This window comes from Chrysemys picta, chromosome 22 (genome assembly GCF_011386835.1).
Source record: "Chrysemys picta bellii isolate R12L10 chromosome 22, ASM1138683v2, whole genome shotgun sequence".
Taxonomy (NCBI): Eukaryota; Metazoa; Chordata; order Testudines; family Emydidae; genus Chrysemys; species Chrysemys picta.
Window position 1 is genome coordinate 4,643,678 of NC_088812.1, and position 16,660 is coordinate 4,660,337.

The 16,660-nt window shown below is 50.0% G+C and overlaps 1 protein-coding gene across 1 annotated transcript in view; it reads right to left on the bottom strand.

The window, feature by feature from the left end:
* Window positions 1-15,207, bottom strand: part of LOC101953483 (complement C3-like) — a 56,760-nt gene extending 41,553 nt beyond the window's left edge. The window contains exons 1-9 of the mRNA XM_065576275.1: window positions 14,783-15,207; window positions 10,647-10,839; window positions 7,160-7,322; window positions 6,471-6,541; window positions 5,399-5,493; window positions 2,752-2,834; window positions 2,501-2,591; window positions 888-990; window positions 676-796 (exon numbers count right to left, since the gene is read on the bottom strand). Of these exons, the coding sequence (XP_065432347.1) occupies window positions 676-796; window positions 888-990; window positions 2,501-2,591; window positions 2,752-2,834; window positions 5,399-5,493; window positions 6,471-6,541; window positions 7,160-7,322; window positions 10,647-10,839; window positions 14,783-14,853 (991 nt within the window). The 5' untranslated portion in view covers window positions 14,854-15,207. The remainder of the gene's footprint in view (window positions 1-675; window positions 797-887; window positions 991-2,500; window positions 2,592-2,751; window positions 2,835-5,398; window positions 5,494-6,470; window positions 6,542-7,159; window positions 7,323-10,646; window positions 10,840-14,782) is intronic.
* Window positions 15,208-16,660: the final 1,453 nt, after the last annotated feature.

Below are 16,660 nucleotides of genomic sequence, written 5' to 3' on the forward strand. Positions count from 1 at the left end.
CTTATATTGCGTTTTTGTTTTGTTTGCAGGGTAATCTGCTTTGATCTGTTTGCTATCCCTTATAATCACTTAATATCTATCGTTTGTAGTTAATAAACTTGTTTTTGTTTTCTCTAAAACCAGTTAGTGGAATTCATAACTGGGGAGCAAAAAGCTGTGCATATCGTCCTCCACACTGAGGGAGGGGGCGGATTTCAGGGCTTACGCTGTACAGTTCTCTGTGCAGTGCAAGACAGTACAATTTGGGGTTTACACTCCAGAGGGGGAGTGCACTTGAGTGCTGGGAAATTCCTTAGCTGAAGCCTTCCCGTGCAGTGCTGATTTCAGTGTCTGTCTTTCTGCAGCTGGGCGTGTCCCTACCTGTGTCTGTGCTGGAGGAGGCTTGAGAGGGCCTGGCTCAGCAGAACAGTGTAAGGGAGCCCAGGCTGGTGGAACAGGCAGGCTCAGTGATACCCCAATACATCAGGTGGCACCCTGGAGGGGGGAGCAACCCTCACACCAGGTTTACCCCAGAGCGAATGAGATCAGAATCTGGCCTGCAGCCTTTAAGAGCTGCAGAACCCTAAGCAGATAGGGCTTTATGCATCTAAATCAACACCTTGAACTGCACTCAGTACCAGTTTGGAACACCCCGTGAATAAAGCACTTGGCTTTGCACTTATTGCTGATGCTCACCAGATTTTGTCAAAACGGTGACAGAGACGTAGAGCGAGTGGCCAACCAGTTCGTTCAGGTTGGCGAACCGAGCCCGCAGCATCTCTCTGGTCAGTGTTGCTTCCCCGTCTCCATCTTTTATCTAGAAAGGGAGAGAGAGTTTCATGACCTCACCCACACAGTTTCCCAGGAGGCGTGAATCCCTCTCCCCCACAGCCGAGAACAGGAATTACCGAGATTCTCTTGAGAGACTGCGGGATACTCCTCTTCTCATCATCCACCTTCACCCCAAAGAGGACAAAGGCATTGCCATCAAGTTTTTTCCCATATAGGTACCTGCGGGAGATAAGGATTGGTAAGTGATCAGAAACAGTCAGCATGGATTCACCAAGGGCAAGTTATGCCTGACTAACCTAATTGCCTTCTATGACGAGATAACTGGCTCTGTGGATAAGGGGAAAGCAGTGGATGTGTTATTCCTTGACTTTAGCAAAGCTTTTGATACGGTCTCCCACAGTATTCATGTCAGCAAGTTAAAGAAGTATGGACTGGATGAATGGACTATAAGGTGGATAGAAAGCTGGCTAGATCGTCGGGCTCAATAGGTAGTAATCAATGGCTCCATGTCTACTTGGCAGCCAGTATCAAGTGGAGTGCCCCAAGGGTCGGTCCTGGGGCTGGTTTTGTTCAATATCTCCATTAATGATCTAGAGGATGGGATGGACTGCAGATGACAATAAACTGGAAGGAGTGGTAGATACGCTGGAGGGTAGGGATAGGATACAGAGGGACCTAGACAAATTAGAGGATTGAGCCAAAAGAAATCTGATGAGGTTCAACAAGGACAAGTGCAGAGTCCTGCACTTAGGACGGAAGAATCCCATGCACTGCTACAGACTAGGGACCGAATGGCTTGGCAGCAGTTCTGCAGAAAAGGACCTAGGGGTTACAGTGGACGAGAAGCTGGATATGAGTCAACAGTGTGCCCTTGTTGCCAAGAAGGCTAACGGTATTTTGAGCTGTATAAGTAGGGGCATTGCCAGCAGATCAAGGGACGTGATCGTTCCCCTCTATTCGACATTGGTGAGGCCTCAGCTGGAGTACTGTGTCCAGTTTTGGGCCTCACGCTACAAAAAGGATGTGGAAAAATTGAAAAGAGTCCAGCGGAGGGCAACAAAAATTATTAGGGGGCTGGAGCACATGACTTATGAGGAGAGGCTGAGGGAACTGGGATTGTTTAGTCTGCAGAAGAGAAGAATGAGGGGGGATTTGATAGCTGCTTTCAACTACCTGAAAGGGGGTTCCAAAGGGGATGGATCTAAACTGTTCTTAGTGGTACCAGATGACAGAACAAGGAGTAATGGTCTCAAGTTACAGTGTGGGAGGTTTAGGTTGGATATTAGGAAAAACTTTCGCTAGGAGGCTGGTGAAGCACTGGAATGGGTTACCTAGGGAGGTTGTGGAATCTCCATCCTTAGAGGTTTTTAAGGTCAGGCTTGACAAAGCCCTGGCTGGGATGATTTAGTTGGGGATTGGTCCTGCTTTGAGCAGGGGGTTGGACTAGATGACCTCCGGAGGTCCCTTCCAACCCTGATATTCCATGATTCTATGAAGAGAAGCCACAAGAAAACCTATTGCAGAATATTATGGCCTCATGCCACCATTCTCCTCTATAGGCCCAGTTCCTTGGTTGGTCTATATCTCCCATGATTCACCATGGTAAGGAGCAGGGGACCATCATGGCTACAGTGCATTATGGGAGTTCAAGACTTAGGTTTCTTTCTGCACTAAAACTTGTGGTTGCTACCCCACTCAGCTGATCCCTTCCACCCGCTCACAGACTCACCTCGCAGTGATAGAAACCCTGAAGTCTTCATTGCCATCGATGTATAAAAACTTCTCAGACGGTTCCAATATGACTTCAAAACTCGGCAACACTGGAGAAACAAGAGGGAAAGAAGAGAAAATTGAGCTTGTAGGAGAGGGTGGGTTGCCAGCAAAGCCAAGCCAAATGGAGAGACTGCTCCAAGATGGTGTCAGGAGAGTAGAGACAGACCCGCTCCCTGAACTTGGGCCCAGAGGGTGCTGGATTCTTACCGTACTCCTTAACGTCAAATTGCGCACTGAAGGTCTGCTGAGGGGAGTCTTCATACCTGGCCGTGATCTTCCAGGTTCCCAGACTGGAGGAAGGAAATAAGAAGGAACATTGAATGCACTTAACACACACATTTTGCAAGGCCCACATGGCTCACTTGTTTCTCCAGTAATTTTATCGGGTCCTGAAGCTAAATCTGAGTCATACATGGAACTCAACCCGTCTTGAGGGAACCACAGGGAACCTCAGACAAGTCATTTTTTTCTGCACCTTGATGTTTTCATGAACCAGAACTAGAGGTAGGGACTTGGAACAAATCACTTGATCCACAAGCCCCTCAACCTTTGGCCAGCAAGGTTTGAGAAATTTGGATCTAAACTTTGTGACCGGCACTTGTTTCTACAGTCTGCCTGGGCCAAAACCCTCAATCCAAACAACCCCAAACATAAGGAAACTCCGATCCATACCAAAATCAGCCCCTCGCTCACCAGCTCACTGACATAATTTTCAGAGTAGTTGAGCATTCATAAATCCAACTGAATGGGAGGTAGGGTGCTCAGCATTTTTTAAAAACAGGGCCTAATCCTGCCTTCACATACTCTGGAATAAATCAGGAGTAATGGCAAGGAAGTCAGTACGGCTTCATTCTGGTGTCTGCGTAGACTTGGAAAGATTAGTTTTTTATCGATACGTGTCATTGATTTCACTGTGCACACGCATACCAACAAAAACACATTTCCATCGCTAATATCGAAATTTACAGATAGGCAAAGCAAGAAAAATGCTGCTTGAGAGCTTACTACAGTTTGATTTAAGTCTTTATACTTTGTGTATTTGGCCATACGATGTTGACAATTTGGATTTTAATGGCTATAAAGCTTTTTGCTTTTTTCAATCTAAGTGTCTATTGTCATTAAAGAAGTATTGTCAGTTCCTGATAGCTTTCTTTGATAGAATAACGAGACTTGTGGATAAGGGTGAAGCGGTGGATGTGGTATACCTAGACTTTAGTAAGGCATTTGATACGGTCTCGCATGATATTCTTATCGATAAACTAGGCAAATACAAATTAGATGGGGCTACTATAAGGTGGGTGCATAACTGGCTGGATAACCGTACTCAGAGAGTTGTTATTAATGGTTCCCAATCCTGCTGGAAAGGCGTAACGAGTGGGGTTCCGCAGGGGTCTGTTTTGGGACCGGCTCTGTTCAATATCTTCATCAACGACTTAGATATTGGCATAGAAAGTACGCTTATTAAGTTTGCGGATGATACCAAACTGGGAGGGATTGCAACTACTTTGGAGGACAGGGTCATAATTCAAAATGATCTGGACAAATTGGAGAAATGGTCTGAGTTAAACAGGATGAAGTTTAACAAAGACAAATGCAAAGTGCTCCACTTAGGAAGGAAAAATCAATTTCACACATACAGAATGGGAAAAGACTGTCTAGGAAGGAGTACAGCAGAAAGGGATCTAGGGGTTATAGTGGACCACAAGCTAAATATGAGTCAACAGTGTGATGCTGTTGCAAAAAAAGCAAACATGATTCTGGGATGCATTAACAGGTGTGTTGTGAGCAAGACACGAGAAGTCATTCTTCCGCTCTACTCTGCTCTGGTTAGGCCTCAGCTGGAGTATTGTGTCCAGTTCTGGGCGCCGCATTTTAAAAAAGATGTGGAGAAATTGGAAAGGGTCCAAAGAAGAGCAACAAGAATGATTAAAGGTCTTGAGAACATGACCTATGAAGGAAGGCTGAAAGAACTGGGTTTGTTTAGTTTGGAGAAGAGAAGACTGAGAGGGGACATGATAGCAGTTTTCAGGTATCTAAAAGGGTGTCATAAGGAGGAGGGAGAGAACTTGTTCACCTTAGCCTCTAAGGATAGAACCAGAAACAATGGGTTTAAACTGCAGCAAGGGAGGTCTAGGTTGGACATTAGGAAAAAGTTCCTAACTGTCAGGGTGGTTAAACACTGGAACAAGTTGCCTAGGGAGGTTGTGGAATCTCCGTCTCTGGAGATATTTAAGAGTAGGTTAGATAAATGTCTATCAGGGATGGTCTAGACAATATTTGGTCCTGCCATGCGGGCAGGGGACTGGACTCGATGACCTCTCGAGGTCCCTTCCAGTCCTATAATCTATGAATCTATGAATCTATGAATCCCGCCCACCATGTTTTCCCCCACCTGTGAAAATTTAAAATGCTAAAAATCAGAATAGGGGATGATAAAAACCCATTATTTATTTTTGCACAACTGAGCATTTGAAGTGATCGAAACTGGAAAAAAAGGCTTACAAATAAACATGATTATCCATCGAAACTATAACAAATACAAATCAAATTATGCCAAGACTGGCAGGAGAGTTTGTTTTCTCCACGTCACTTGGAAATGCCTGTAGGAGATGATCTAGCTGATGGGCCACTTTTGTATATATTTAACACCATTATAAATGCTGGAGACAAAGCGGGGTTTCGGGTGGAGACTGACAGCTCGCGACCCCCCATGTAATAATCTCGCGACCCCATGAGGGGCCCCGACCCTCAGTTTGAGAACCCCTGAACTAGCTCCACATCATCTCTTCTGCTTCCCTGCCCAATTCCTGCAAAGCTCTGCTCCGTCCAGGCATAGTAACATCAGGCAATCTACCTGATAATGTCCGGTAAGCCGTGGCTCAGGGAGAAGATGCCTGATTTCAAGGGGGCGGAGATGGGAATCTGCTTGACAATAATGGACTCAGGGGTCTGGAAAGGAAACAAGTTGAGAGTTTAGAGAGAAAAATGCTGTTAATTGCTCTTAACAACATCATCTGCCACGTTTACATTCCTGGGCCAGTGGAGGGTTCTCCACACTTCCAACAATAGCATGTAACAATCTGGACTCCACTGATTGGTTTGAATTTCTTAACTAACCACAGACACTGGAAAAACCGACAAATCTCTCCTGACCTGGCTCAGCGAGGCCACCAAAGAACTCAAGGAAGCAGCTCGGAAGACTTAAGAGCCTCCACGGCAGAATCTTGCAGACGCCAGGCTTAATCCTGAGCTATCTGCAAACTTGGAGCTACCCCAAGGGCCGCGTCGCTCTGCCAGACACAGCTGCTCCCCATCGCAAGGCCCCAGCTGGTTATGCTGCTGCTCAAGGCAGAGTGTCAAAGAAAGGGGAAACTGAGTCAAAGAGGAACTGAAAGGACAGATGTGTTCTCTCCCCTCCCAGCTGGCTGAGGTGAGGAAACCCCAGGGGATTATTGCCCAGGGGATTGCATCTGATTTACTTTATTTTATGGATTATAAAGCCCAGTGGAAAGGGCCTTAAGAGGACTAACGTCTGGAGCTATAAGCCCTGTTCCTGCCACCACTTTACACGTCCTTCAAAGGGCTCCTTGCAGTGCCTCCTTGTCTTCAGCCTTCCCAGACAAGCACCTGCCTGGCTCTTCCCAAAGAACTCCACGCAACTTTCCTCAAGCATTAACACCATTGCAGAACCGCGGGACCTCCCCCGAGAGCTACCTCCCTAATGACTGGGGGAGAATTTGGACGCCAGAAGTTTGCAAGGAGGAACCTCAGACAATCATTTGCTTTTCTCCCGGCCATACCATGTTGCTGCTACACGAATTGTGTCTATGCATCCTCCTCAGTCACAATAAATTGCAGCGCGTTACCCAGACAAGTGGCTAAACCCACCTATCCCCCCACGGGCTCACTCAGAACAGCGACCTCACCTCAAACTCCACGATCACTGTCTTAGACACTGGTTCCAGTTTGTGACCCACGGTGAAGATCCGGTAGAGGACTGACAAAATAAAGAGAGAAGAGAGGGACGTCGTTAACCGATTGAAACCAACGGGAGTTCTGGGCCTAACTCCATGGAGGATCTGAGCCATCAGCCCCCATCATGGGTTGTTTCATGATAGCCTCTTTCTACAGTCCGAGATCTCCATGGCTTTTTTCTTTAGGGCGTTGTCTTGCTTTTCTCTCCTGTCGCTACGTACCAGGTGGGCAGGTTTTGTCATTGCAGGGACCTGTCCTGCTCTGAATGGGCTGGGATTAGCAGCCCCTATTTCACACAGGCTTTGGGACGGTCGTCAGATGGGGACATGTATCTTGGTATAAGATGGAGCAGAAGCAGTCACTGTGATTTGAAAAGTTCCATTGCCCATTCTCAATCCCATGGTCCACCCATCTTTCAGTGTCTAACCCTCAATGGGACATCCCAGCTAGGATGATGGTGAAGGGTGAAATATTGCAAATTGGTGGTGGCAGAGTCTCTGCTCCAATTCTCCTCTGTCTTCAGCCAGACAACAAGCAAAGCAATATGCACAGGATGGACCCCGCAGTCCTGCTGTAGATAGGACATGACATCAGCAGCTCCCACCCCTTCCCATTAGAAGAGACCAGGGGAAGGCAGTACCTGTAGACCCGGGTGTATAGATGGTTTTATCTGTCTGGATAAAGATGTATCCACTGTGGAAATGGACCAGAACCACTTTCTCCAGGGTTTGCTGAGGGAACGTAGCCTTGACCACAACATACTGGTTTCGTTTGGAATCTTTCTTTATGTCTTTGGTGGGAACCTGCATGAGAAGAAGAGCATGGACGAGTTCTTCCTGCTTTTACTCACCACAAGGGATGCTCTACACAAAAGACCTTTGCAGAGTTAGCGACACTTAAGCTATACATGGAAAGAAATCATGGACTTTTACTAGCCCGTTCCTGCAGCACCTTACACACCTACCATAAGATGGTGGGTCTCCTCACTGAGGAATACCCAGGATGGCACAGTCAGCGTAGGTCACCACCAGTGAGTCAGGCCAGACCATTTGGACGGCCCAGTACCCATTGTCCGGTCACCTCCTCTTATATGGAATGTTTGTTAACCAAAGGGCATCCCATGGGTGCCCTGCTGAAGTCAGTTCTACTGCACTGATGTGCTCCCGACTATTCCTACTGTGCTCCCCTAAAACTGTAACATCTTGGAGACCTTCCCTGTGTCCCCTCAACTCTCCATTCCTGCCCAGGACTTTGGATCAACTCACAACGAGAATCCTGCTCCACCAGGGAACCTCACCCAGAAATGCTGCTGTGCCCAGCGCAGACTAGGGACAGGACTTGGCAAGCTCTGAGCAAGTTTCCCAGGCAGTGCACACACGAGCCATAGTGCATATGGTTATGTACCTGCCACAGAACCTCGGTGCATTGAATGAAGATGCTCCCAAGTCAGCTGAGACACAAATAATTGGCTTTGACGTGTTAACAGGAATTAAGACCAAAGTATTCACCAAAACTCTTGTGACTTTAACCATTTCATTGTCGTCTTTTTTTTTTATTATTTGCAATGGAAAATGCCAAAAAATGAACAAAATCATGTCATTGGCATGTTTTGTTCAGTACAAGTTCTTGTACCGACCTCACCACCGCAATACCTGAGTATCTCCCAGTCATGCTTTAAGCAACGGAACTACTATCTGTCCAATGTGGTTTGATGTTAGATCTCACTGTGATTCAGTTTATCTGTTTAAGTTATTATATTACATTAACATGTCAGTATATTATTACCCAAGTGCCTCAATTTTAATGCATTTACCCTCACAGCATGCCCCTTTCCCTCCCCTGCACAAAATTAAGTACTATTATCTCTATTTCACAAATGGGAAAACTGAGGCACAGGGCAATTAAGTGACTTACCCAAGGACCCAGGGAGTCTATGACACAGCTAGAAAACAAACCCAGGTTTTCTGAGTCCCAAGCTAGCACCCTAACCACTAGACCATCCTTTCTCTCAACATTTTCTTCTACTTCCTAATTTGGAGCACCTAGGGTGACCAGACAGCAAGTGTGAAAAATCGAGACAGAGGGTGGGGGGTAATAGGAGCCTACATAAGAAAAAGCCCCAAATATCAGGACTGTCTCTATAAAATCCAGAAATCTGGTCACCCTAGGGTCACCTCCGTTTTTAGGTCCACAACGAGAGACCCCCACAGTGCTTATCTGACTAGTTAGCTATACGTCTCCCATCACTAATAGATTCGTAGATGTTACGGCCAGAAGGGACCAACACGATCAGCTAGTCTGACCTCCTGTGTAACTAGGGCCCAACCAAATTCATAGTCCATTCTGGTCAATTGCATGGCCCTAGGATTTGAAAATTAGTCAATTTCATGTTCTCAGATGTTTACATCTGAAATTTCAGGGTGAGGATCCTCACCCAAAAGGGATTCATGGGGGAGGGGTCGCAAACCAGTTGTAGGGGAGTCATAAAATTGCCACCTTCATTTCTGCACTGCCTTCAGCTTCCTGCAGCCACAGAAGGTTCCCAGAGCTGGAGGTGGGTCTGATCTCCCCCGTGCTTCTGGGAGCGCCTAGCCAGGGGCTCCTAGCTGCTAGTCCCAGCCGGGCTGGGGAGGGACAGGACTTCCTTCTCCCCTGCACGGCCCTCGGGGGAAGATCAGACCCACCTCTGTGTACCTCCCCTGGCTGGGGCGTTCCCAGCAGCACGGGGGAGATCGGACCCACCTCCACCTCTGGCAACCTCCTGTGGCTGCAGGAAGCTCTGGAGCTGCTGCCCAGTGATGGAGCTTCCTGCAGCCAGGGGAGGTCCCCAGAGGTGGGTCTGATCTCCCGCAAGGAGCAGCTGTGCAGGGCAACAGTAAGTCCTGTCCCTCCCCAGCCCTGAGGGGACTAACAGCTGGAGCCAGGGACATCGTAGAGGCCCCCGTCTGGGGCACCCCCAGCCCTGCCCCTTCTCCTCCCCTCCAATAGCTAGATTTCACGGAGGAGGTCTGATTTCAGGGTCCGTGATGCGTTTTTCACAGCTGTGAATTTGGTAGGGCCCTATGTATGTAACTTTAGCGCCCTCGTGGCCAAGATGGAGTCTGCTCTGGCCAAGAGAAGGCGCGCGCAGGAATGCAGCAGGAGAAAATCCTTCCACCCCAGAGGCACCTGTTCCAAACCCCCCAGAGTGAACACACCCACCCACAGGAAAAGTACAATGGATATAACAAAGGGAAATATTTATTTACAGAGGGATGAGAGGAGAAAAACAACAAGGGGAAATAGGGGGAGCAGTAGAACAGCGTTGCATTCAAACAAAGGCCCCCCAGGCCCAGTGGTAGCACAGTCTGGAAGGGCAGACACTGAGCAATGTGTCTGCACACAGAGTTCAGGAGTCCTGCGCAAAGTTCCAGTCCAGTGGTGAGTCTTGGGTGCTCCTGGTCGTCTTCGGCGCCAGTGAACTTTCCCCAGCAAACCCCTCCGATGCCCTCTTCTGCCGCTCTCTGCAAAGCCCACAGAGCGACCACCTCCCCACTTAACTAGCTACAGCCTCCCTCCTTGTCCCCAGTGCAGAGTCCCAAGCCCCAGTACTCACAGCCCCGTGCAGCTCTGGGCAGTCCTGATACTGGGTCCAGCTCCAGCCTGTCCTTCTCAGGCGATTCCTCCCTGGCACAATGCTCCTCCTGGCGCCTCTCCTGGGCTGTCCCCCATCGGCCGCCCTGCCCTTCCCACTTCCCAGCCATCAGGCAGGTTCTCTCTTGCTTCCTTTGTGAGGGTCTGTGGGCTCCTGCTGCTCTCTCTCCCTCTGAGCTCCAGAGTCACCCGCTGGAGTTTCCCTCCTTTTTTCTCACTCTCCCCCTCACCCCTAGGAAAAAGATTTAAAGGGGCCATGCTCTCTAAACCCCAAAGGGGTTACATGGATAACACAGGCAATAGACTTTCACCCAGCAATTCCAGCTCATAACTTCATGCTGGGCTAGAGTGTGTCTTTTAGAACGACATCCAACCTGGACGGGGTCTGAATGTCTCAGTATTGCAGAGTTGGGGAGCCAAAATATTGGAGGCTCCTAAAATGAGTGGGTCATTGTTGAAAATGATACCCTTTGTGTCACTGGGGTTTTACCCACCTTTATTACGGCTGTGCCCATCATCCCATTCGCAGGGTTGAGGTCGGTTTGGACCTGGTATAAGATGTTTTTCTTAAGCGGGAAGTCCTGCACAATGACTGTAACCACAATTGGGGCATTGAGGCCATGGGCTTCCACCACGACCTTCTCTTCACTCTCCACCCGCAGGACGTTGGGCGTGATCAGGGAGTAGCTGTGAATGGCAAAAAGGTCGATGTGATTAATTCAGTCAGTATTTAAAACCCCACTGGCTGCGATTCCCACATCCCCAAGGATAGTTTTATACTAAGCTTGTTACTGCGGTTTGCCATTTATTATTTGCTTTACAGCAGCACCTTGAAATCCCAGCAGCGACTGAGGCACGGTACAAACACAGAGTAAGAGAGAGTTCCTGCCCCTAGGGGTATGTCTACACAGCCGCTGGGAGGCGTAATTCCCAATTTGGGTACACATAGGGCTTGTCTACACTACGGGCTTTTTCTGTCGGTGTAGATAATGCACCATCCATTCCTCCATCAACCTAGCCGCACCTACACCAGCAGTTAGGTTGTCTTAACTACAGTACTGCTTAAACCCCTGGGCAATGTAGCTAGGTTGACCTAAATGTTAAATGTAGACCAGGGCACACAGGTGCTAGCTCTGATCGAGCTGGTGCCTAAAAATTGCAGCAGGGCCACGGCCGCTGGGGCCCAAGGTGCACGAAGACAAAGTGCACTAAGGAACTGTTAGTGCACATTAACAGTGTCCTCACAGACAGTTAGTGTGCAGTGGGGGGTAGATTTCCACCTCAGTTTGCTGTGAACTAACTCTTCATGGAGACAAGCCCTTCCAAGTCCAGTTGACGTTGCCCCTAAATCACCTAGGCTGTCTGGAAAATCCCCCCTCAGGCAATGGCGCTAAAGCAAGGTTGCGGTCTTCCTGGTGAAATCATTGACTGATTACATCACCCACAGTGTTGTGAATTCACAAGGAAGTAGGCCTGGAGGGAAATAAAAAGTTTTGCTAAAGGTCAGCCAAGATGTCTGTGTGTCACTCCGGTAGGAAGGGTGACGCAGGGCCGGCTCCAGGCACCAGCTTGGCAAGCAGATGCTTGGGGCGGCCACTCCGGAGAGGGGCGGCAGGTCCAGGTATTCGGCGGCAATTCGGCGGATGGTCCCTCACTCCCGCTCAGAGCGAAGGACCTCCCGCTGAATTGCCGCCGCAGATCGCGACCGCGATCGCGGCTTTTGGGGGGTGGGGGCGCTGCTTGGGGCGGCCAAAACCCTGGAGCCGGCCCTGGGGTGATAGACGATTGGACTTGAGTTTTTCATACCAGATAAAGATCATACACACACACACACACGTAGGTGAAAAGTTCAGGGCATAATGCACTCCTGTACAATAGGGGATGCTCTTCCCTTTAAGTCAGTGCTGACCCCAATCCCCAGCATGGTGCTGGGGGTGCTGCATTGCAGCTAGCTAGGTGGTGGCTCAGTAGGGGGCGCTCTCTTCCAATGCTGTGCAGATCTGCATGCCCCAGTTTGATGCTAGTGCTGTGCTGGGGGGGCAGGCCCAGTTTAACCCACATGTACTCAGTGCTCTTGCACTGGGCCCCCATCTCTGGGGGTGCCTGGCCACCCGGGGCGGGGGTGAACAAAGCCTGCCAGATTATTTGTTTTGGCCCATCAAAGTCCAGTTTGGGGCAGGTGAGCCAATGGCGCCAGACCAGAATGGGAACAGAGGCCCCACCCCTGCCGGTGCACTATGGTGACAGCCAATGGGCTGGAGCAGGGAGCCAGGCCAGCCCCATGGGACTCAAGCCACCATGTGGGGTAACTGTGAGGTGGGATCACTCTTCAATACCTTCCTAGGTCCTCCCACTCCCTAGGGGTAGGACCCAACCATCCCAGTCACACACTTCACCCCCCCCACCACCATTTCCATAGTGCACACAGGGCCCCAAAATTCTTTAATCTGTCACTGTGGGGGCGATCAGCAGGGGGCGCTCTCGCCTGGCAGTCAGTGCTGACCCCAATGCCCCAGTGCGGTGCTAGGGGGCGCTGTGCTGCAGGGAGCAGGGTGTGTGGCTCAGTAGAAGGAGCTCTCCCATCTGAGCTAGTGCTGACCCCAGTGCCCCTTGGAGAGGGCGATACCGTGTCCTGCATTCCATCAACTCCGATCGTACGGTCTGCAGCCAGCGTGTGTGACCCCGTTACGGAGCCCTCTGGAATGCGCTGCCCTTTGCACGGCCTGACCCTGCCTAGAGAGGAGCATTAGCTGTGCTGGGGAGTCTTCGAGCATGGGCCATGTTTACTGCTCATCTGCTCCGCAGGCAATACCAGGAGCATCTAAGCAGGGCGTGTGCTTGGTACCAGCCGTCCACCAGAGCGCTGTCAAAATGGACCAGGTAGCCCCTGATGTTCCTCCTAGAAATCCTAGAGACGCAGGTCAGGGTTGAGACCTGGAGTGAGCACTGCACGGTGGCTACCAAATCTCCTCTCTCCCTCCTGGGAGAATCCTCCCCGCTCTGTTCCTGAAAGTTGGCCCAGGCTCAGAAACAGGTTTCATAAATCTCTGGAACCCTTTGGGGAAAGCTGCACCGAGGTCTGCGCGTCTGGCCTGCAGCCCACCGTGGTGCATTCCCAGTGGGGTCAAGCTGCAAAAACCAGACCCACATCTGAATGTCTGTCTATCACCCCGAAGTCTGGCGCCTGGACAGCAGCCCCTCCAGCACCCTGGGGAAGGTGGTGACCTGACCCAGGCTCCATAGGTGAGTTGGGTCATCCTGACACATCAATGCATCTCATGCAGCTTCTGGCTTCTCACTGGCTCAGCAGGCCCCTGAGGTGGGATGAACCTTTAAGCAGCCCCCTCCCCCCAGTTCTGAAGGGGGGCATCTCTCGGAGTTTCCCTCTGTCACCCGCTCAGTGTCACATCCATCGTTTGGCCTGGCCATAGGGGGCAGCACCAAATCAAATCAAACTACCTGTTCCTGCCTCCTCCCTTTTATCACTGCCAGCCCCTTGCACCAAGATCCCTTCCCAGCTTTAGAGCCAAGCATATGGGCAACTGGTCTGGCTCTTGGCTGTTCATCTGGCCACCCCAGCACAGACATGAACAGGCAGCCAATCGGTCAGATGGACAATAGAAGCTTAGCCCCGGGGTAACACTCAAAGCAGTCGCCAGACATAGATCTCGCAGCACTTTACAGAGGTAGGTAGTTGTCATGATCCCCCTTTTCATAGATGAGGGAGAGGCCGGCACAGAAAAGGTCACACAGCTAGTCAGTGACTCAGCTGGGAATAGAGCCCAGCAGTTTTGATTCCTAGTCACACCACCTGGCTCTAACCACTAGACTTCATTCCCCTCCTAGAACCCAGATGTCTCCCGGATATCCTCCTTGTGAGAGCGTCAGGTAGAACTAAGGAGTTCTGACTCCCATTCCCATCTTCTGGCCCCCCAGGCACATTCCCTCCAACAGCTGGAAATAGAACCCAGGAGTCCTGACTCCCAGTGCAGTGCCCAAGCTGTGGACTACTGTGCTTCAGATGCCCACCAGCCCCTTGGAAGTGAACTGGGTTCTGGTCTGCCTCATGCACCATCAGCAATCCCCTTAGTCAGTGGAGTTACTCCAGTGTCAGTGGAGTTACTCCAGATTTGAACCAGTATACACTGAAAATAGAATTTAGCCTCACTTCGTGTCTTGCGGATGTAGAAACTGAGCAAGGAGTTCAAGATGTGGCCCTATAGAACCTGATTCTGGTCTCTTTTATTGCCTGAAGCCAAAGGAAAGACAACCCCACTGAAGCCAAAGGAGAGACAACCCCACTGATTTCAGTGCATTTCAGGGGGGTGCAACCCCATTGTTTTAAATGGAGTTACTCTCCGTCTACACCTGGTTCACATAGATCAAGTGAGGCACAAGATCCAATTTATTCTTTAAAAACAAAATCCATCCTCCAAACCCCCAAATTAGCCTCGGAACTGAGCGAGGGAGAAGAGGGTTGGACCAGGTGAGGAAGAGAATTTCTACAGCCTGTTCCACTCCACACACAGTAGCAGAGAAGAGAGGGAAATTGAGCTTGGTTTCCATTGGCAGCCATGTAACGAACCCAGGTAATATCCCCATCACCGTGGCAGAAGCGCGGGGTACTTACAGTTGGCTGTGAGAAACAGCCGGGAAGTAGAAAGCAAACACGGCCACCAGGCAGAGAGCAGAGCCCCCCATGGTGAGGACAGGAGGGTCAGGAGAAGTAGCTCCTCCTGGGCTATTTATCCTGAGTTGCCTGTAAGCTGAGCCCTCGTGCACACAGCTGGGTGGGTTAGTCAGTGAGGGGGAGGAGCCCAGGACACCTGAAAAGTTCAGAACAAACGATATTTTCTTCACTCCCTTGACACAAGGGTTTATTTGTCTTTCCAAGTGGGGGAGTTGGAATTAGGGACCTGAGGTTGCGGTTGTGTTTACTCCACGCCAAGGTGCTGGCCACAGATCAGAATGGTGGGGCTCTGATCAATACCACAGTTCAGGCCTAGCATGGAGAAGGGGGCTGGAAGTCAGGACTCCTGGGTTCTGCTCCCAGCTGTGAATGAGGAATAGGATCAAGTGGGATAAAGCAGGGGGGATGGGAGTCAGAATGCTTGGGTGGGATCTACTGCGTTACAACGAGGGGGCAGGCTGAGAATCAGGACTCCTGGGTTCTGTGCCTGGATCTGCCTTTTGACTCTGTTTTACCTTGGGCAAGTCCTGGGATGTTTCAGTAGGGAAGGCGGTCCCAGTCGTCAAGGGAGCCCCGATAGGGTGGATCTCTCTGTCTATCCCACACACTTGGGTTGTAAAACCTTTGGGGCAGAAACTGTCTCTTAGGCCAGGACTCCTCTACACTCTGTTATGGAATCTACGCTGCTGGTAGCAATGGTGGGACCAGCATGTTCGACCACCCATCATTTACACCTGCTCTGTATGTTTGCACAGCACCTAGCACAAAGAAGGCCTTTGGGTGCTACTGCCAGGTAACATAAAACTGATTAAAGGAAATAATAATGTGGAATTAGCCTGCGGAACCTATTGCCACATGATAGTCCTGCTTCAGGGCATAAGGCAACGGGTGTTAAGAGGAAATGTCCCCTCCCCACGCAGGCTATAATTGTCCATAGTAGAGTTTCTTGCACCTGGCTCTGAAATGTCTGGTAATGGCCATGGTTGGCCATGACCCTATGATCTGATCCAGTGTGGTAGGTCCTGTGCCCCTAAACAATACATCATGGTTGGCATCTTCAAAGCCATGTAGGAGTTTCAGACACATTTTAATGGCAGATGGGCATCAAAATCCCTTCGGTGGCTTTGAAGCTCGAAACAGCAATTTGCACAGGCACCGGTTAACCTATCGGTGTTCACCTGCAATAACCCTGTAATCCAGTACCTGGCCTTTTAGAGATTAACCTCCTTGATGAACCAGACCTTCAGATCTCTGGGCTAGATCTTCCGCTGGTATGAACCTGCCTCGCCCCACTGAGATCACTCATCTCAGAGTCTGTTTTTTCCTTCCTCTATGTAAAAGCAAACCAGGGAAGGGTTAATGGGGGAGGGCAGGTTATCAGCTGGCTTCCAGTAACAGGTTTCTTTCCATGACAGTGGTATTTGGACAGGGCTTCAGTCTGGACAATATCCAAAGACATCCAGTTCCAGTGTATTTACTTATGGCTAAACAGCCGACTGGGCTTACCTAACAACGGGTGTCACACGTCTGAGCGGTGACAATGCCATATGGCTGGCGGGACCAAGGAGGGCTCAATAGAATGGGAGCGGTGAAAGTAAAAGCAACGTGGTGTCATGGCTAAGGCAGTCGCCTGGAACCCAGGAAATCTGAATTCTCTTCCAGGCTCTGCCACTGACCTGCGGTGTGACCTCTAGCATTGCCTCTGGATGATGAATCTCTGGGACAGAGCCACTGCCCCTTGCTATGTATGACCAGCGCCTAGCATGCTGGGCCCTCGAGGTGCTAATGCAATATGAATAATAAATACAGAGCTGGGCA